The sequence below is a fragment of the Heliconius melpomene genome, chromosome 16, assembly GCF_056956725.1.
Source record: "Heliconius melpomene rosina isolate 202511_hmr_F chromosome 16, ASM5695672v1, whole genome shotgun sequence".
NCBI classification, from domain to species: Eukaryota; Metazoa; Arthropoda; class Insecta; order Lepidoptera; family Nymphalidae; genus Heliconius; species Heliconius melpomene.
In genome coordinates, this window is record NC_140404.1 from 11,348,516 (window position 1) to 11,366,874 (window position 18,359).

The 18,359-nt window shown below is 35.2% G+C and overlaps 1 protein-coding gene across 4 annotated transcripts in view; it reads left to right on the plus strand.

The window, feature by feature from the left end:
- The window catches only part of norpA (no receptor potential A), a 77,698-nt gene that overhangs the window by 26,764 nt on the left and 32,575 nt on the right, over positions 1-18,359 (plus strand). For 3 of the 4 annotated variants that reach the window (XM_085199057.1, XM_085199054.1, XM_085199055.1), the window contains exons 2-3: positions 11,201-11,326; positions 15,381-15,494. In XM_085199057.1, the coding sequence (XP_085055183.1) occupies positions 11,270-11,326; positions 15,381-15,494 (171 nt within the window). In that variant the 5' untranslated portion in view covers positions 11,201-11,269. Of the gene's footprint in view, positions 1-1,173; positions 1,323-11,200; positions 11,327-15,380; positions 15,495-18,359 lie in introns of those variants that run through there. The other variant, XM_085199056.1, reaches the window with a different exon arrangement.

Genomic DNA, 18,359 nt, shown 5'->3' on the forward strand with positions numbered 1-18,359 from the left:
ATTCCACCCTGTATAATAAAATTCCACAGTGTATTCTTAGTTTGCCACTACAAAAATTTAAAATATCTGTAAAAAAAATTCTAATAAGTAAAGCCTATTACACTGTTCAAGAATACTTAGAGGATAAGCATGTATGGAATTAATGTCTATTGAATGTAATGCAGGATAGCTGCCAACTAATGTAATAGATTGTACCATTGATTTTGAAAAGAGCAACTGTTGAGTTTCTTGCCGGCTCTTCTCAGCAGAACTGCCTTCCGAACCGGTGGTAGCTTTTTGTTCATATGTTCATTCGACGATTCAAAAGTGCTTATTATAAGTTTATTTGAATAAAGAATAATTTGAATTTGAATTACTCTCAGTGGAATTCGAATCCACGACCGACGTGACGATGTTCCTTTAATTACTAATTACTCCATAAAACTTATTAGCGAACCTTTTGTGAATTTTCGTAACCTACTTACGAAAAAAGGTTGTTTTAATTAATTTTATTTAATTACCCCTTTATTTTACCCATTTAAACATGATTAATTGTATGAAAACAATAAAATATTGCCCTTAATTTTATACAACTATACATATTCGTGATTGTTATCTCAGCGATTTGTCCTAACTTTAGGTTTCTATGTTCACTCTGCCTACCCTGCTGTATGCGGCATACATTCTTATTGGCAAATGGGACGTCGTGCTAAGACACTCCGTTCCCATTAAGGCACTTCCGTTCCCCACTTTCCTCCGAATTATAGAGGCATTGTGTGTTAAATGGGGGAAATCAGCCGCACTATGCCTTGTTACTAAACCGAGAAAATTCGAGTGGGAATCGATCCCACAACTTGTCCTAATACTAACCCATAATTATTACGATACTAAGCGGATGACATATAACAGACAGACGGTACATGTCTCCAAAAATAGTTCTCAAATGAGTTAATATATGTAGTTTGAAAGAAAACAACTATTGTTAAATTCGTTTTCCTTCCCGTGGCCCTATCGCGAAATGTCCACAGTGTGGACTCCACACACTAACACTACTGTAGTCACTATAGTATAGTAGTACACAAACCGTGACCTCAGTGTTATCGCCGCCGCCGTACGTGCGACCGCGTTGCCCACTAATAAATCTTTTACTTTGCAAAAAATACGAAAATATTCAATTTTTCAAAGTATATTTAGTATAAGAATTAAATAATTATTTTGTTTTATATTGAATAGTATTTTTTTCATACAAATAACTATAGTTTTTGGTGTTTTTACGCGAAATTTGTGATTTAAGTTTGTATAATAACATGCCGGATTTGTTTAATCGTGTGCTAAGTTTATCTGTAAGTATTAATAAATAGTGTTATATTTTTTGTGTTATGGGGCCTTATTGGGGCATAGCGTCTGATTGTAAAATTATGATTGTAAGTTATTTTCTCAGGAAAATTATTGATTTTTTTCCCTCCCTCTGCTAGCAAGACAGCACGCGGCGTTAAGTTCCACCACTTAACAAGCATTGTCCCGAAAATTGGGTGGGAAGTGGGAACTGGATTGTCTTAACACTGGTTCCTCTGATATTTGCAGGATTAACTTGTAAAGGACGGCACTTGTATTATATAAATATATACTCATTTAGATTAATTGAAAAACTAGGTAGAATCGTTTCCTTTCCAGTTTTTTATGCACATTTTGTGAGTAGGTAAACACGTTTTGATTTTGCTCCAACAAAATTACATCTTAGGTAATATTTTGTTTTAATAATACAAGAATATGAATATTTTATCCAGAATAATATCAGAATAATTAATTTTTAACACTAGGTTATCGGTCCCCCTGTGTGCTATATGAAGAATTAAGCTAATAAAAGAATACTTAATTATATCTACAGTAAGTCATACGTATCTTTACTATCTAAAGCGAAATCTACTTTAGATGATTTAGTTCATTTTCGATATAATGCCATTCTATATTATGTCACGGATATTTAATAATATCGATATATTATATAGTAAGTTATAACGATATATAGACAATATAAGACAATTACATAAGATGAATAAAACAAAAATAAGAAAATCTACTTTCCGTTTCCGACTCCGACCATCGAATTTTTCGAGACATTGCGAGTTGAGAGAACTCAACGCAAGGCTTTTTTCCCCTTTAGCCATAGCGAAGAAATGATAATATTTGGAGATCGAACTCAACCGTCGCGCTACAGTCACAGTACAAATTATACATTTTATATAATTTTATAGCTGTAAATTATAAATAACTGCCGATATTGGGTTAATTCTGCGTCAGCCTTGGCTATGTTTACAAAGCGACCGGCAAACACTACAGAGTTGTTTAAGCAATATAAGTATACATTGAGATAGATATCTCGTATTCTGGGAGCGAATATCTTATTTGAGATTAATATGTTTTTTTTTGTATATTTTTGAGATATATATTTTTAATAGAGAACCTGGGAACCTAGGTAAGACACTGGTCTTCCACCCGTGTCTTACCTAGGTTCCACCTTTATTTATATATTTTTTTACGTCACACTGGACCTCGAATTTAACCCATTTTGACTATGTTAAAGAAACTGCGGTGTTAGGTCCCGCAACTATACACAACATATTCTAATGTATGGAAAGACTAAATAGAATTATATCATGTTTTTTTCGTCGAGACAGGAAATTGAAATTGTATTTTGTATACTCATTTAAAGATATAAATAAGGTAATGTAACGCTCGAGGCACGTGTGAATGTGGCACTTGAATAAATATATACCTAGGGGCCGTCTTGGCGCAGTAGGTAGTAACTTTAAGTCTCGGTTATAGGTTCGATTGTCATTGAGAGAAATAAATATTTTTTCGGGCTCTGCTTACAAGAAATAAGGGCGGTGTTGAGTTCTGTCAATTAACGGAAGTGTCTTAACACTAGGTTCCCAGGTTCCCTCGGGCTATCTTGCTATGTTTGGGATACTGTGTGTAGCTCGTAAAAAAAAACGTGTAATTTGCTTCACGATCAAAGCGACGAAAAGTAATTTATCAACAAAGTTTATTTATAAAAGTGTTGTATTTCTGAGTTCTGATAGATACATCAATTGAAATGCATGTATGTCTTTAATTTAACGGGTGTCGTGTTTTTACGCCGTCCCTGTAAAGGTAATTACTACGCTCCTCTGGCAAAACAGCAGGAATTCTCTATAATTTTGCTGGTTCTCTTTTGGTAGTATTTATTCTTTTCTTCTTTGGAATTTAAGTCATTTTTTTTTATTTAATTTTCTTTTTTCACTTATTTTGTATTTGTAGGGTATCGAGCTTAAAAAAAACGGGACCCTTATATAAACACTTTACTGTCTGCATGTCTGATCGTCTGTCACGACCATTTTTTTTTATGATTATGAAGGTAAAATTTATATAAAATATCTAGATCAACAATCGCTTGAGGGCATAAAAAAATTATTTTCGAAACCAACGATTAAAAAATACGAGCGTGTGTTTCCTTTATGCTTTTATTTATTTATTTCGTATACAGTTAAAGTCGCCGTGTCGAAATGAGTTAATACTTATTAGTAGTCAATTAGTTGTAAAAAATAATAATTGTCAATAAAGTTCTTTTATATTTTTTTATGTCCCAATTTGTAAATGGTACTAAATATAACTACCACGCTTGTATACAACTATCACAACCAAAAACTTCATATTACACCATAAACTATAAATTGTTTAATTTAAAATCTCATAAAAATTTCACAACCTTTACTTTCACTTAATTTTAACTGTACCTATAGTGCCCTTCGTTTTGTAACAATTTTGCACAATTACTTAACAGTAAATTATACGTGTGTATATGGTAATATTTTTTTATTTTTTATTTTATATAGTTTTGTTTTTTTTAATGAATGAAAACTCTTAAGGCCTCCCAGGAGAAAATTGAACCCATAACTGTCCACTTCTATTTGCATTAAATGTAATCTATACCTGAAATGGAGAACAGTCTTTTAAATGTAATTCTACTTGCCTACTTACCGTAAGTTGTGACGATGACAAATAAAAGGAAGGCACAGCAAGGTATGCCATTTTCCTTTATCACTTATCATTAAACTCATGCCATGAAGTCCATGAACACGAAGTCAGAAACGGACGGCAACTAGTTAACAGATAAAAAACATCTAAATTGATTATCCATCTATATATACATATTTTACAAGCGAATTAAAATCGATCGAGTTCTGTTGTTTCTCTTACAACGGATATAAACATTACATGATTCAATGGCTCGAAATAAAAGTTCTAGTTTACTGAGCTAACGTTTACTCAGAAACAAGAATTAGCGTTAACTAACTTATTAAAAGTCCGATTATTACAAAAATCCGATTAAGTGCTAGTGGAATTCCGAGACTCTGTACTAATTTCATTGAATTTGCAATTCCGGATTGAAGTGTCATAATGGGAACAGTGTTTTAACCTGCAAGTGCTGGATACAGAAAAATATCCATTCAAAATTCCAATTCGGAAAATATGCTCCTACATTCCCTAAGGAATGTAGGAGTGCATGCTAAATTTCAGCGTTCTACGCTGCGTAGTTCCAGCTATGCATTTTCTGAGTCACTCAGTAACGCAAGATGTTTATATACTAAATGTTATAGTATACTAAATAAACAACCAGGGACTAATTCTTAGATTAAATATATATTTTTTTTGGTTTTTTATAGTAACGTATAATATTATTATTAGAAAAAATACTAAAAAATAATAGAAATAAAATACTCACGAGTTTCTTACTAACTTCATTTCATAATAAATAAATATTGAGGTTTTACTTCGTAGTTGTTGCAATTCTTAAGCGCAAAGTTTAAATTTATTCTTATTGTTGGATCTACATCTACAGCTACTTGTACTAAGTATTTTCTTAGAAAATAAAGTCAATGTATAGTTACTGAGATGTTCTTAGACAACTCGAGACGTTCTTATTTAAATAAAGTTATTTTATTTGTTCAGCTTTATAATAATGAACTATTGTTATTTTGTCGCTCTAATAACAAGAAAAAAACGCGGGGTTTAGTTGCGCCACTTAACACTTAATCCCTCGAAAATTGGATGAAAAAAAACTAAAAACACACGAATATGATAACACCGTGGAGGTTAATAACTCAATAAATATACTCAAAAAAATCGTGGTTTTTCGTTATTAATAAAATTACTTTAACCTAGTATCGTCCTAACCTTCGAACTTTCGCTACTATCTTTCTTTCCCTAGTCGAAACTTTAGCAAATAGTCTTTTTATGGACAAGTTAAGAAGTAATTTATTTTCATTTAGTTATACGAGATCGTTTCATCCGGACTTCCGACCTGACCCAGATACGAGGGCTTTAGTGGCTATTTTGTCATGTTTAATGGATATCACCACTCCGATAGCCTTTACGTTCGTTCCTCTACTTTGATGCTGGCATTGATTTTTACGTGCCTACTTTAATATATTGTGTGAAGCTATAATTAGTTTTCTACCTTCAAGAATCTTTGATGACAGAATATGAAAAGAAGAACTTAGTGTTAAGTCACTGTGCTTCAAAATGATAATTTGAGCACATCTTGATAACAAAAATAAAAAAAATAAATACAGTCGAATTGATAACCTCCTTTTCTTACAGAAGTCGGTCAAATAATATAAATTAACTAAAAATATAAATTTAAGCTATAAATTTCTCGGAGGTGGGATCAAATTCATACTTCTTCTTAATCGCGAAAATCCCTTTTACGAATGGAATTTCGTGCGGGTTACATTGGCCTTGGACTCGTAGACCGGCAGATGTAGGTTATCCATAATACCCACTAAAATGTCTCGGTGCTTCTCTTCGACCGCCACTGGCCGAGGTGACGGCTAAGGGTTCTTTCCGTGAACTCCGGTAAATGAAAACTATAACCGAAAAATATTTCTGCGCATCGATGGGCTGCGACAAAACCCCAATTATTAATGTTAAAACGGTTGCCTTTGCTATTTATAAAAATACAAATGCCTTCCCCGCTTAAGTTTCACATTTTTATTTATTATACAATGCTCTTTAAAGAATTACATCAAAAAAAGCACTTCACAAATTAAATCAACCTCGGCCTTGCCAAGTCGTTGCGAGTCAACGTCTATAATCGCGTTAATTGTACCCCAGGGCTTCCTAATGTCATTTGCAAATGAGATTTACATAGGTACATATTATATGTATTAGTGTACAATAACATTAATTTTGGCCGTTGTGGCGTAGTGGCGCGAGGGTTGTTGGTTCGATTTCCATTTGGGGAAATGAAATATTTAGTGCAGTGGTTTAGCATTTGTCTATAAACTTGATGATAGTGACTTTGATCCCCACTCGAGGGAATGACTATTCACTTCCTTGCTGTGACAATGACACAAGAAGTGTAGCATTGAGAGAACTTGACAAATTAAATCGCCATAATAGAAAGAACAGAACAGACAAATTAAATAATACCTACTTTATATATGAGACAGCATAACCAAGATATACAGAATCATTAAAGATTAACAATTTTTTTTAAATTCGTAAAAGTACGAAAACAAGCATAAAACGGTACAAAATTCATTGAAATTCCCAAAAAGCTGAGAATTTTTGAGAGCTTTATCGTGGTGTATGGAAGCCTTAGCTCATAAATTACTTTGACAAGTAAAATTCTGCCGCTAGAAAGTTTGACATTTTACAGTGACTTAACGTATTATGAGCCATAGTTGTGAAAATATTTATTATTAAATTAGGGCTGCCTAAATTTTAGTAAGCTTAAAAAAATTTTATATAAATTTAAGATCGTTAATTATGTTACAAAATACGGCATTTAATTCCGCCAATCGACATCCAAAGTCCCAGATTAGAACGGAAAGCAATACTTGTCAATAGGGTATTTGTGTTTCGGGAATGATTTCATTTATTTTCATTTCTCCGCTGTGATGGACGACGTTTAGTTTCGTCACACACAATATCTTGAACATTGGGCGGTATATGGAAAACGGAATGTCTTATCACGAGGTTCCCTCTAGCTACAATGCTATTCGGGAAAAGCGTGATAGTGCTTATCTTTTAGCTTAATATGGCTTACAAACGATATAAAATGGTTGTAGGTGTGTACGTCAGCGTGGTTATCGTCCGAATTGTGAACATGTTATGTACTAACCTAAATATATACTTTTTTATGATAAGAAGATACGTTTGTAAATTTAAAACCCTGTTTCATATACATTAGAACGTGATATTTGTGGGTTCAATTCCCACTTGGAGGAAATTAATTATTTTCATTTCCTTGCGCTGGTAAGAAGACAAAGCACGGTGTTAAGCGCTAGTACACGTGCAAGGTCTCGAAAATTGAGTGGGGAACGTTGTGTATTTACTACTAATTAGGCTTCTTTTCGCCCTCTGCCTACAGTTCTATAATGCTGGATACAGCTCAAAGGTGAAGATTTCGTTCCAAAAAGACGTAATTGCACTTGTTTTGGATATTTTTAAAAAATAAGTTAAGTAATCTATGTATACGGAAATAATACTTACAAACTTTTCGTTGTCCAAAATGAGTAATACGTAAGAACCTTTTTATTTTCACTACAATTTTCTTTTACTATACCAATAAATTCTTAATAGTATATAGATTTTGTATATTATATAAATTCAACATTTCCAATTCCAATGGTCGACTAACGACTACGACGAGCCATGCGGTAATTGAATTTAGATTTAATCGTGACTCGTGATTTACTTTCCTTACTTTGTACTGTAACCGAATACTGGTAAAAACGTGATGGATGGGGGAAATTTGGGGTGAATTGTTTTACTTTCTATGCGGTTTAGTTATTAATAGAATTGGCCTTAATTTTTTGGCTTTTTCTATTGATTTGATGGAGCAAACATGGCCTGTGTGTTGTATTTTTAAAACACTCTGTTTTCCACTTTCCATCTATTTTCAAATAGATGCCGACTCTAAATCCGTCGTCTTAGACATTGCCACAATAGTGAAATAATAAACGTATAAAATAATCATTAATTATTATTTGTTAATAATTAATTATTATTATTATTATTGCTTAATTTCTCTAATGTGAGAAATAAACCTGCTACCAGTGTCTTATACTTATGTATATAACAACGTTTCATTTTTCATCTAAGATTGTTGATACAAATGATGTTATGGCTTTTAGGCGTGCCAGCTTACTTTGCCAAAACGTCACGTAATACATGATAGGAAAATGAAAATTATAATTTGATACATTTTTCATTAGGTATATGTATATCGGGGATATTTATTGGGCGAAGGAAATGTATAATAATAATAAATAAATTATATTATAAATCATAATCGAATTACAGCAAAATAATCAAATAATAAAGTAGTCAAAGCAATTTATATACAAAGTAAAGCATATGAAACTTAAACCAAATGACCTATCAGTGACTAATCTGTGACAATTGAAATATTTATTATTGCCCAAGAAGTTACATTTACAACCAGATTTTTTTTTTTAACATACTACACTTTAAAAGAAGTGTTATTTCACACTTAGTTACTTTCTTAATAAGTACAGAAAACGTAAGTTATAATATTGCTAACAAAACTATGTAATATACAAAGATCCCACCAATTAAGATCTTTAATTTCATCAGGTCGCATCCTTGACATGCTCTTAGACAGCTGAGTGTTACAAGTGAATTGTTATTTTTCAACAGTGCTAATATTATAAAGCTTAAGAGTTTGTTTTCTTGAACGCGATAATCTCACGAACTGATCCATATTGAAAAAAAAATTTTGTGAAAGATGGTCTATTTATTTGATTTTTTATTAAACTTGTGGTTAATGCTGTAAGTCCTACAAGCGAGGAGGGAAAAGGACCATAAGAAAAACCAAATACTCTAAAGTCCGTATCTTTGGTCACAGTTATCTCAGGCACTTAGAATATGTCACGTGTGCTACGAATTTCTTAGGCCCTTATTTATTAATCGTTCTTAACTCTGAGATCGATCTTGAGATGACGTTTTCATTAATAAATATGTCTTTTATGAATAAAATCTCAAGACCTTTAGTTAGTTACTTAATTTTGCCTCGCGATCGAAGCCGCAGGTAAAAAAAAGCTAATCTACAAGGATCTTCACCAATTAAGATCTTTATCCTTGACATGGTCTCCGACAGTCGAGTGTGACCAGAGAATTGTTATTTTCCAACAAAACACAATTGCCTCCGGAAGGTTGGCTATATGGGTCACGCGCGAGGCTGCGAGGTCATGGACCAAAATAAATTACATCTTAATGACTGATCTGTGTCATGTTTTCTTGTTAGTGGATTATAATGAGGAGGATGGTTGATATGTATTTGTTTTTTTTTAATAACTTTGGTTAATGTTATTTTGGTCTTGTTCTTTCCTCCTCCTGGCATTAATTGGCGTATGTTGCCAGGGTCTGGCGGGTTTTAGTTTCACACAGTAAACGTAAACATAAATAACTTAGTGACACTCACACTTCGTTATCAGCTCACCAACCGTATTCCAATATACTCGTAGTTCATTGCACACTTTGTTGTTTAAATATATTTTTTTTACTAAGTACAATATAATTACGACATAAATTACTTTTGACAGAATCTGGTGAATGTAGCTTCGTATCCCTCGCTAAGTAGTGTTAGTATTAGACTATAGTTATTTTCCTATAATAGGTTCAAATTTGTTACTTTTCAAAATCTTGTGATGGCATAAATTACATAATAAATGTACGAGCTGTTTTGGGCCCTGATTCTACCTATGTTACTTCTTTTATATTTGTGACTTAATTTGTAACGGTCCCAACACTTGGTTCTCTCTGCCTATTCCGTTGTAGCAGGAAAATCAACAGGAATATAATAAAATTCCTTCCCCGAGTGAAAATCGACCCCATAGCCGTCGCGTTTTTTAAAATATTCATATATCGTAGCACCATTTGAAAGATTCAAGCTAAGATTTAAGAAAAATGAGAGTGCCGTTTGATGTGATGTGTCAAGAAGTTCTTAGATTGTTTTCATTTAAAACTGAAGATCTTTCACAATGCGAATGTAGGGCGGGATAACAAATAAAGCGTTTTTAAATGGAACGTGACACTTGACGGATGAGGCACTGTCGCGTCGTCACTTTTGTCAGTTCTGGGATTGTTGTTGTTTTTTTTTTCTATTTTTTTTATAGCTTCACGATGTATCCCGTGCGTCGTAGGTTAGACAAAGGGAACTGGGAAACCTAGTGTTAAGACACTCCATTCCACATTCAGACAATTCCGTTTTTTAACGCATTGTGTGTTGACTGATGGAACTCGACGCCGCGATTTGCCTAGTTACCAGAGCAATGAAAATATTAAATATTTCATACCCTCGAGTAGAAATCGAATCTATACCCTGTCGCGTACAGTGCTACACGCTTGTGTCCCTAGTCTTATTCTTTTTTGAAGAAAATTTTTAAATTCGTCTTTTCCTAGCAATTTGGCTCCTACTTTACATGGATTCTATATGCCTTATAAAGAATTTTTAAAGTAAATGCAAATTTAATTGTCACTAATGCCCTAAATAATGTGAACCTGTCGCAGCCTAGTTACATAATGATATAGTGGATCTAGGTTCGATCCCATCATCAAAAATATTTCTTTTAATAAAACAACAAAGTAATTATTGTATAGACTGCATAAAAAATATTATATCGTAAAAGTGAAGTAAATTTGAGCGGAGAGCTTAGGGAGGAGTGGATGAGACATAAACGAGGATAACCATTGAGCTCCTTTAAAGTAACGATGATGGCTTTGAGGGCGTGATGCCTCTGGAAGATAAAAATAATGTTGATGAAATGTTTTACTTATTTATAAATTTGTGACAAGTTCAGTCGTCGTGACGCTATGAGAGACGGCGTCTGACTGTAAAAGCGATTGTTTTGGGGTCGATTCCGAAACGGAGGAGTGAATTATTTTTATTAATCCGTTTCGATAAAATAAAGTTGAATTACGCTACTCAACACGCAGCTTCTATTTAGGCAGAGGGAACCCTAAACACGGATCAATTTTCAAAACATTGCGTGTTGAGTGGGGAAACTCGATTCCACGCCTTTTTTGTTTACTACGGGGAAATAAAAATAATTGCTTCCCTAGAGTGGGAATCGAACCCACATCTGTAGCAATTTAAGCCGGAATTCAAAACACTAATTTTATAAATAATTTATTCTTCATTTATTTGCAGGAAATGGCGTCCTGCTAAAGCCCTACTACAAAAAGAAGTTTGGGAGAAGACTAGCGCCAGCACTTCACCATGACCAAGAAGTTCGAGTTCAATTGGCAGATACCGGTACCGGAACCTCTATTACAGGTGAGCTGATAAAAGATTCCGTTTTTTCCTTTTCAGGCAAGGCACCCTAAAAAAATAATATTTACAACCAAAGCATTAAATCGTATAAACTGTATAGATTTACAATCTTGACACAACATAAGGATTATATAAAAGGAAATTTTGTATTCAATGTCAAACTCGAGCTTGGCATTGACCTGCGCGTGCGCGTGCTCACGGTGTGTTAGATTTACAATACCGAATAAATATGCCATATTTTGATGTTTTTTTAGTTGAGTTGTTACTACCTCGTTAGTCGTTACCGTTTTTTTTATTTTTTAACGGTGTATTTCGTACATAGCAGGGTAGGCAGAGGGAACCCGGCAACCTAGTGTAAAAGGCACTTTGTTCCGTATGCGGCGTTGAGTTCCGGCCAGACAACAATACCTCCAGAACACCGCGGAAAGTGAGGAGCGGTGTGTCTTAACACTAGGCTCTTTCTGCCTATATGCGGGACATAGCAGGAACCTAAAAAAATACTATGCTTTGTTATTTAGTACATATACTTACATACAAACTACTGTACAATATTATATTTTTCATACATACATAATTATAGGCTATCGTTTAGCTTATTATTATTATAGAATGGTTTCATTGACCTTTGTGTCAAAATGACACCGTTTGTACTTTGCGTGTCATCATGTTTATTTAAACATTAAACAAGTACTTAGGCATATTATTATTTGAATACGCTATTATACCTAATATATTTTATATTATTATCTATGGTTCTGAACGAACTTTTGTTATTCCTAATGCAGAAAACGATTGTGGACTCGATGAAGAATATTTGATTTCCTCGAGTGGGATGCGAACCCGCACCTTTCGCGTTTTCAGTTGCACGCTTGCACGCTTGCACCCCTATAAAACCACTGGCTTCCATTATAAAGAAGTTGGCAGGGAAAATCTAGTGTTAAGACACTCCTCTCATGAGGCTTTTTTAATTCGTCACATTAATATTTCTTTTTGATTTAACTTTGTATTCAGCATAAAGCAGGTTAAAGGAAGGGAAGCAGAGGAAATGTTGTGTCACAACAGTCTTATTTAATTTTTAACTTTTAAAACCAATCCATATTTAATTTTTAAAACATTGCGATCCACCGAGCTTTAAAGTTCATTTCCCCAAGTGGGAATCGAACCCGCAACCTGCCGCGTTTACAGTCACACGTTTTCGCCCTGGTGACGCGGAGCGACTGGCCTCAGCGGAAATATTTAGTTCCTCATAATAGACAGAGCATCAATTATACCTAAGTATATGACGTGAATCGCACTGAGAACCAGCTAACACAGCAGTTAACCTATCCAAAGTTCGTACAAAATTGAAACCTATCGATTTCAGTGGATAGATGGTAATTAAACATTGAGAAGGGACTCGAATCTGAAACCTTTGTTTGCACTTAGCTCAATGAATATATGAGTAGGTAGGTATAACTTATACGTGCAGTGTGGCCCATTATGGAGTGCCGCGCTGATGATTGATTTATCTTGGAATAGATTTTCTGGAAACGTGACAAGTTGTGACAAAGAATGAGGATCGAACCCACAACCATTGCCAGTGGGAGAACCACAGCCAATGGTTCTCCCTCCGTCACGACGGCCTCAAAGTCATCAAAGGAGAAAAGATATTACAGCGTCTTAATTATTCTCTTCATATCTATCTCTATTGGCTTTAGGCTAGATTTTGATGATTCATCAAACCGAGACATGCCTTTTATGGATTACACACATAGATTTATGATCCGTAAACATAATAACCCGTAAAATAAAGATCTTTTGCACTAAGTTCAATATAAAATTTTGGGTATATTTAGTTTTATACTTTTTTAGTCGCCTTTTAGACCTATACAATATACGTAAATTCAAAATTATTTTTTTTTTATTTTTGCAAAACTGTTAGAAAACGGAAGCTGTTAACGTTTAAAAAAAAACAGGATAAAACACATCGTCTATACGTTTCTAAATTTCTAAAGAGGTGTCGACAACAATACTTCACACGAATTTCCCTTCAACAAGGGCCGTCGCCTATAGTCGCCGTCGCCCCCGATTGGCACAATTCTTCTGCTTTTATAGTCTTTTTCACCCACACCTATCCTCTATTACACAAATTTGCTAACAATTCATTAAAAAAATCGAGGAGATCAGATCAATGCCTGGGACTAGGTTTAAGGGTTATTTAAAAATGTATAAACTGTCACCTCCACTATTTGAGGTACTCTTGGTTACTCCTGGTAACTAACTAAATTAATTTCTAAGATGTGCAAGAGACGGACAGATAGATATATGTATCTATATATAAAATCTTAGTAGAGTGCAATTGCTACATTGAATTATATGAAATGGAAATCCTTTCATTCCTTTTATAAAATGCAATAAATTTAATATTCGAGATAGCTTTGCAGGTATTAGAAATATTGCTGAGGCTATATATCTGTAAGTTTAAATATAAATCTTGTTTATTCTTCACTGGAAAATGGTAGTACGAAACGAAATAATAACTATTTAGTGACCAATCACTGTTTATATTTAACTGTCGCGAAAGAAATAGAACATTAGAAAGTTTTATTTAAATTGTAGCCATTGCTGTTGTTAACAAATTTAAAAAGTCAGAAAAACTTTTGAATTTTTTTGCGTTGGTTCGTCAAATTCTCGAGGAAAGTTCTAAATATATATTATATCACGTTAATAGTTTCGACGTTACCTCAAGCGCGTAGAAACTGTCATACAACCCATACATAAGTCTTGGATCACGCTAGCGAATCCGTGTGTAGGACAAGCAAAGCCTAAATATCGGGCAGAAATGCGTTACCCAAGAGAGTCCATTCGGCATTCAGGGTTCGGAACTAAAAAACGAATACGAGCTCACTCACAGCTAGTATATGATTCTTCCAGGGGATGTTCTCATCAATAATAACAATAGAATCAATAAGGTATTTTATAGTGGAAGATTTAGTAATATTCCATTGCCATTAATCTCTACGTTTGCTAGGGTCTGCCTTCCGGCTCAACCTACTGCGCTGCTCACGGTTTTTAACGATAAAATGTGGCATCTATGAACCATGATGTAATAGTAAAGGAGTCTGAAAGCAACGAGCGTTTTGGGCTTAATGTAGTGCCTTATCACTGATAACAAGCCTAGCGACAGAATTGTTTCTCGACTCGACTCAACTCGACTATGTTTAACCTTAATATCTCATAGGCACACTTTACACAATTACTTGTAAGAAACAAACTCACAAACTGACGAAAATTATATGAAGATCTAATATATTTTATGTTAATGTTAAAAGCTTTCGCTACAAACATTGAAAGAAACGGTTATTGCTTTTAGTATCTACGAAACGAAATTGTAATTTTCCTTTTAGACCTCATATTTACTTTACTTTATTTATTTCGTTTATAGAACAGCCACTATTGTTAAAATTAAATCAGTTTCACTTTGTATCCCACACATTCACGCTGTGTCCGTTCCCCATTTTCCGCCGAGTTCTGAAAGCAGTGTGTGTTGAGTGACGGAAATGAACGCAGCGCTTTGCCTTGACACCAGAGTGAAGAAATGAAAATATAAATTTAAATAAATATTTCATTTCCTCGGGTGGGGATCGAACCTACAACTAGTCACGTTTACAATCACGTACTTGTGGCCCTGCGCTACCTCTGACCTCAGTAAGATACTTTATTATGAATTTTAGTTAAACACGCTGGAAATTCGGTGAAAGTAGTGCCTTAACACTAGGTTCCCTCTACTTACATTGCTATATGCGGTGTACAACGTGATGATAAAAAAAGGAGTAGTCAATTTTTGTAGATAATTTTATGATCTAAAATTTATGACAGAACCTACTGGCCTCAGAAAATTGAAAGGGGAGTAAGAAAGGCAAGCTAAGAGAAAGGATTTCTCGAAATTCCTACGAGAACGGGAATTACGGGATTTTCCATTTTCCGTTTCAACGGCCACGCAAAATAAGTTGCGGACATCAACTAGTATAACATAAAAGTAAGATATTAAAAGTTGTAATTTTGTTTTTGTCTACAGGGCGCTGTTTTCGACAGATGGACGGAGGAAAAGGACAACACCGAGTTCGAGAAGGAGTGCATGTTTAAAGTCGACGAATATGGCTTCTTTATTTATTGGAAAAGCGATGGAAAGGTAAGGAAAAAGATGTCTGCTTCACGTTGTATCCTGCATATAGCGGGATAGGCAGAGGAATCTAGTGTCAAGGCACTCCGTTGCCCACTTTACGGCGAATTCTTTTGAAGCATTGCGTGTTGGGCGCTTTCCCTTGGTACCAAAGGGAAAAAATTAAAATATATGTGTTATTATTAAGGGTTAAATTAAATACATATATGAAGTTTCCAATATTTTTGTCCCAGGTTTTTCAAAATTTTTTTTTTTTTCATAATTTGTAGTTATAGTACCATAAAATAATTTAAATTTTATATGTTTTGGTAATATTATTAAGGCATTGATAAGACTATTGTATTTTGTTACGGTTGTTAGTTAATTTACATGTATACTTCAAATATTATATAACATAATAGTCAATGAATAAGACTTAAAACAAATATTTCTTCCCAGCGCGGGAATGTAACCCAGGGCCACTACCCTTCTTGAGTATTAAAGATCTAAATCTCTGGGTAGATAATAAAATTTTAATACACCCTTCTCGGCCACCGTTAATGGTTATTTCCATAGCAAAAACTATATCAGACATTTATTTCCCCAAGGATTTCAGTTTATGCATATGATATTAGTTGGGGCGAAGCAGGGTTATCGCTTCATTGGAAGTTGTTTTTATTTAGTTGATAGTGAGGCTACGTATTTGTTTTGACTTTAAAAAGCGAAGCTAGGTTTTCTATGAATATATTTTTGTTTGAATGAACGCGTATGTTATAATATATGCTTTGTACTTAATAGTAGAAAAATTAACCCATTGGAAAATTATATAATCAAATTATGTTTGGAACGACTGGAATCAAATCATAATCTCTTTTAAATCTCGCTTTTAAAATGTGAGAATATGAACATTATATTAATTTATTTTATTATAAAACCTATAAATTTAGAAGTTAACTTAAATTATACCATATTACATAATAAGTAACTACTTAGTATATTATGGGTTGGTGGCAACCCTTCCTCATCTTAAATCTAATTTTGGCCGTCCTCTAACGTATCGCGTACTCAAATATCTACGTAATGTAAATAAGAGAAGCATTCCGAAATTCCAAGCTGTAATACCTATACGAAAAAATGCTTAGAGAATATCTTTTACTTTTTTAGCTTTGCGCTTTATCCCGCACATAGGCTAGGCCGAGGAACCTGGAGCGACCAGGGAACCTAGTATTAGGACACCGCATTTCTCAGAGACTTCTATTACTCAGTTTGGAAATTTCACGCATTGTGATATACTATGATCACCACCACCACCTAATTAAGCCAAGAATGTCTACATTTTCTTCTAATTCAAATAAATGAATTTTTTTGCAAAGAACTTGTAACAAGGCTACTTTATTTGAAATCTCTTTGATGCAAATTGTTCTTTAACTAACTCTCTTAATTACAAGTACGGTGTTGAGTTCCGAAACACAGTGTCTTCTACTTAAACGTAAAGCGAAGAAATCGAGGGCGAACGAAGGTTTCCTCTACTTGGAAAAGGCGCGATGATTGAAAATTGATGGAATGGCATAATGCTTCCAGAATCCGGCAGAAAGTGGGGAACGTAGTGTCTTAACACTAGATTCCCTATGCCTACCCTGATGTGCGCGTGATACAGCGTGAATCTGATCTTATTTGATTTTTTTACAATGAAATCGCAGTGTTTATCAGTTTAATGATCAATAAAACGTTCAGGTTACAACGTGCCTCGCATTCGATATACTCGTAGAGATTAGACGTTTGATGGGTGTTTCAGCTAATTTTGTATGCAATCGTTAATTTTTAGTAGGTACCTACCTACACCCAGTATTAGGTAAATAGTAGTAATAGATTAAAAAAAATGAGAGCTCTGCATGTGGCCTTTTTAGATCTGCAGAAGGCCTTTGACTGTGTGCCTCGTCAGTGTATCTGGTGGGCATTGCGATCCAAAGGGATCCCTGAGGCCTATATTGAGATTATCAGAGACATGTACCACGATTCCGCTTCTATGGTTAGGACTGCTGTTGGCGACACTAGACCCTTCCCGATTACAGTGGGGGTTCACCAGGGCTCGGCTCTTAGTCCGTTCTTATTCAATGTAGTGCTCGATACTGTCTCGGCTCACATCCAGGACCAGCCTCCATGGCTGATGATGTATGCCGACGACATAGCACTCATTGCCGAGAACCGACTGACGCTGGAGCGTAAAGTGAACCTCTGGAAGGGTACGCTTGAGAACGGCGGTCTTAAACTAAATGTGTCGAAGACAGAGTACATGGCCTGCGGGAGCCGGGACTCGAGCACCATCCTTATAGGTCCTGAGCCAGCCGTTAAGTCGGAGAAGTTCAGGTACCTTGGATCCGTTATGCACGAGTCTGGAGGCATCGATCACGATGTCCAAGGGCGGATAAGCGCTGCCTGGGCCAAATGGCGGGAGGTCACTGGTGTGGTCTGCAACCGCAGAATACCGCCCAAGCTCAAGGGGCTGATATACAAGAGCATCATCCGACCGGTTCTTTTATACGGCAGCGAATGTTGGCCGGCACTATCTCGGCACACTCAGGAGCTTCACGTCACGGAAATGAAGATGCTGGTGGAACACGGAGGTGGATGTGCGGCGTAACGCGGTCTGACCGCATACGCAACACATTCATTCGAGGTAGTCTTGGGGTCCGTGACGTAGCGGATAAGCTCCAAGAGCGCCGCCTGAGATGGTTTGGCCACGTTACGCGCCGGCCTAAGAACTATGTCGGATGCAAGTGCCTTGCTATATCAGTTCCTGGAGTGAGACCTCCTGGACGCCCAAGGAAGCGCTGGCTGGATGTCGTGATGCAGGACATGAGAGCCAATGGTCTAACCACCGAGGACGCAAAAGAC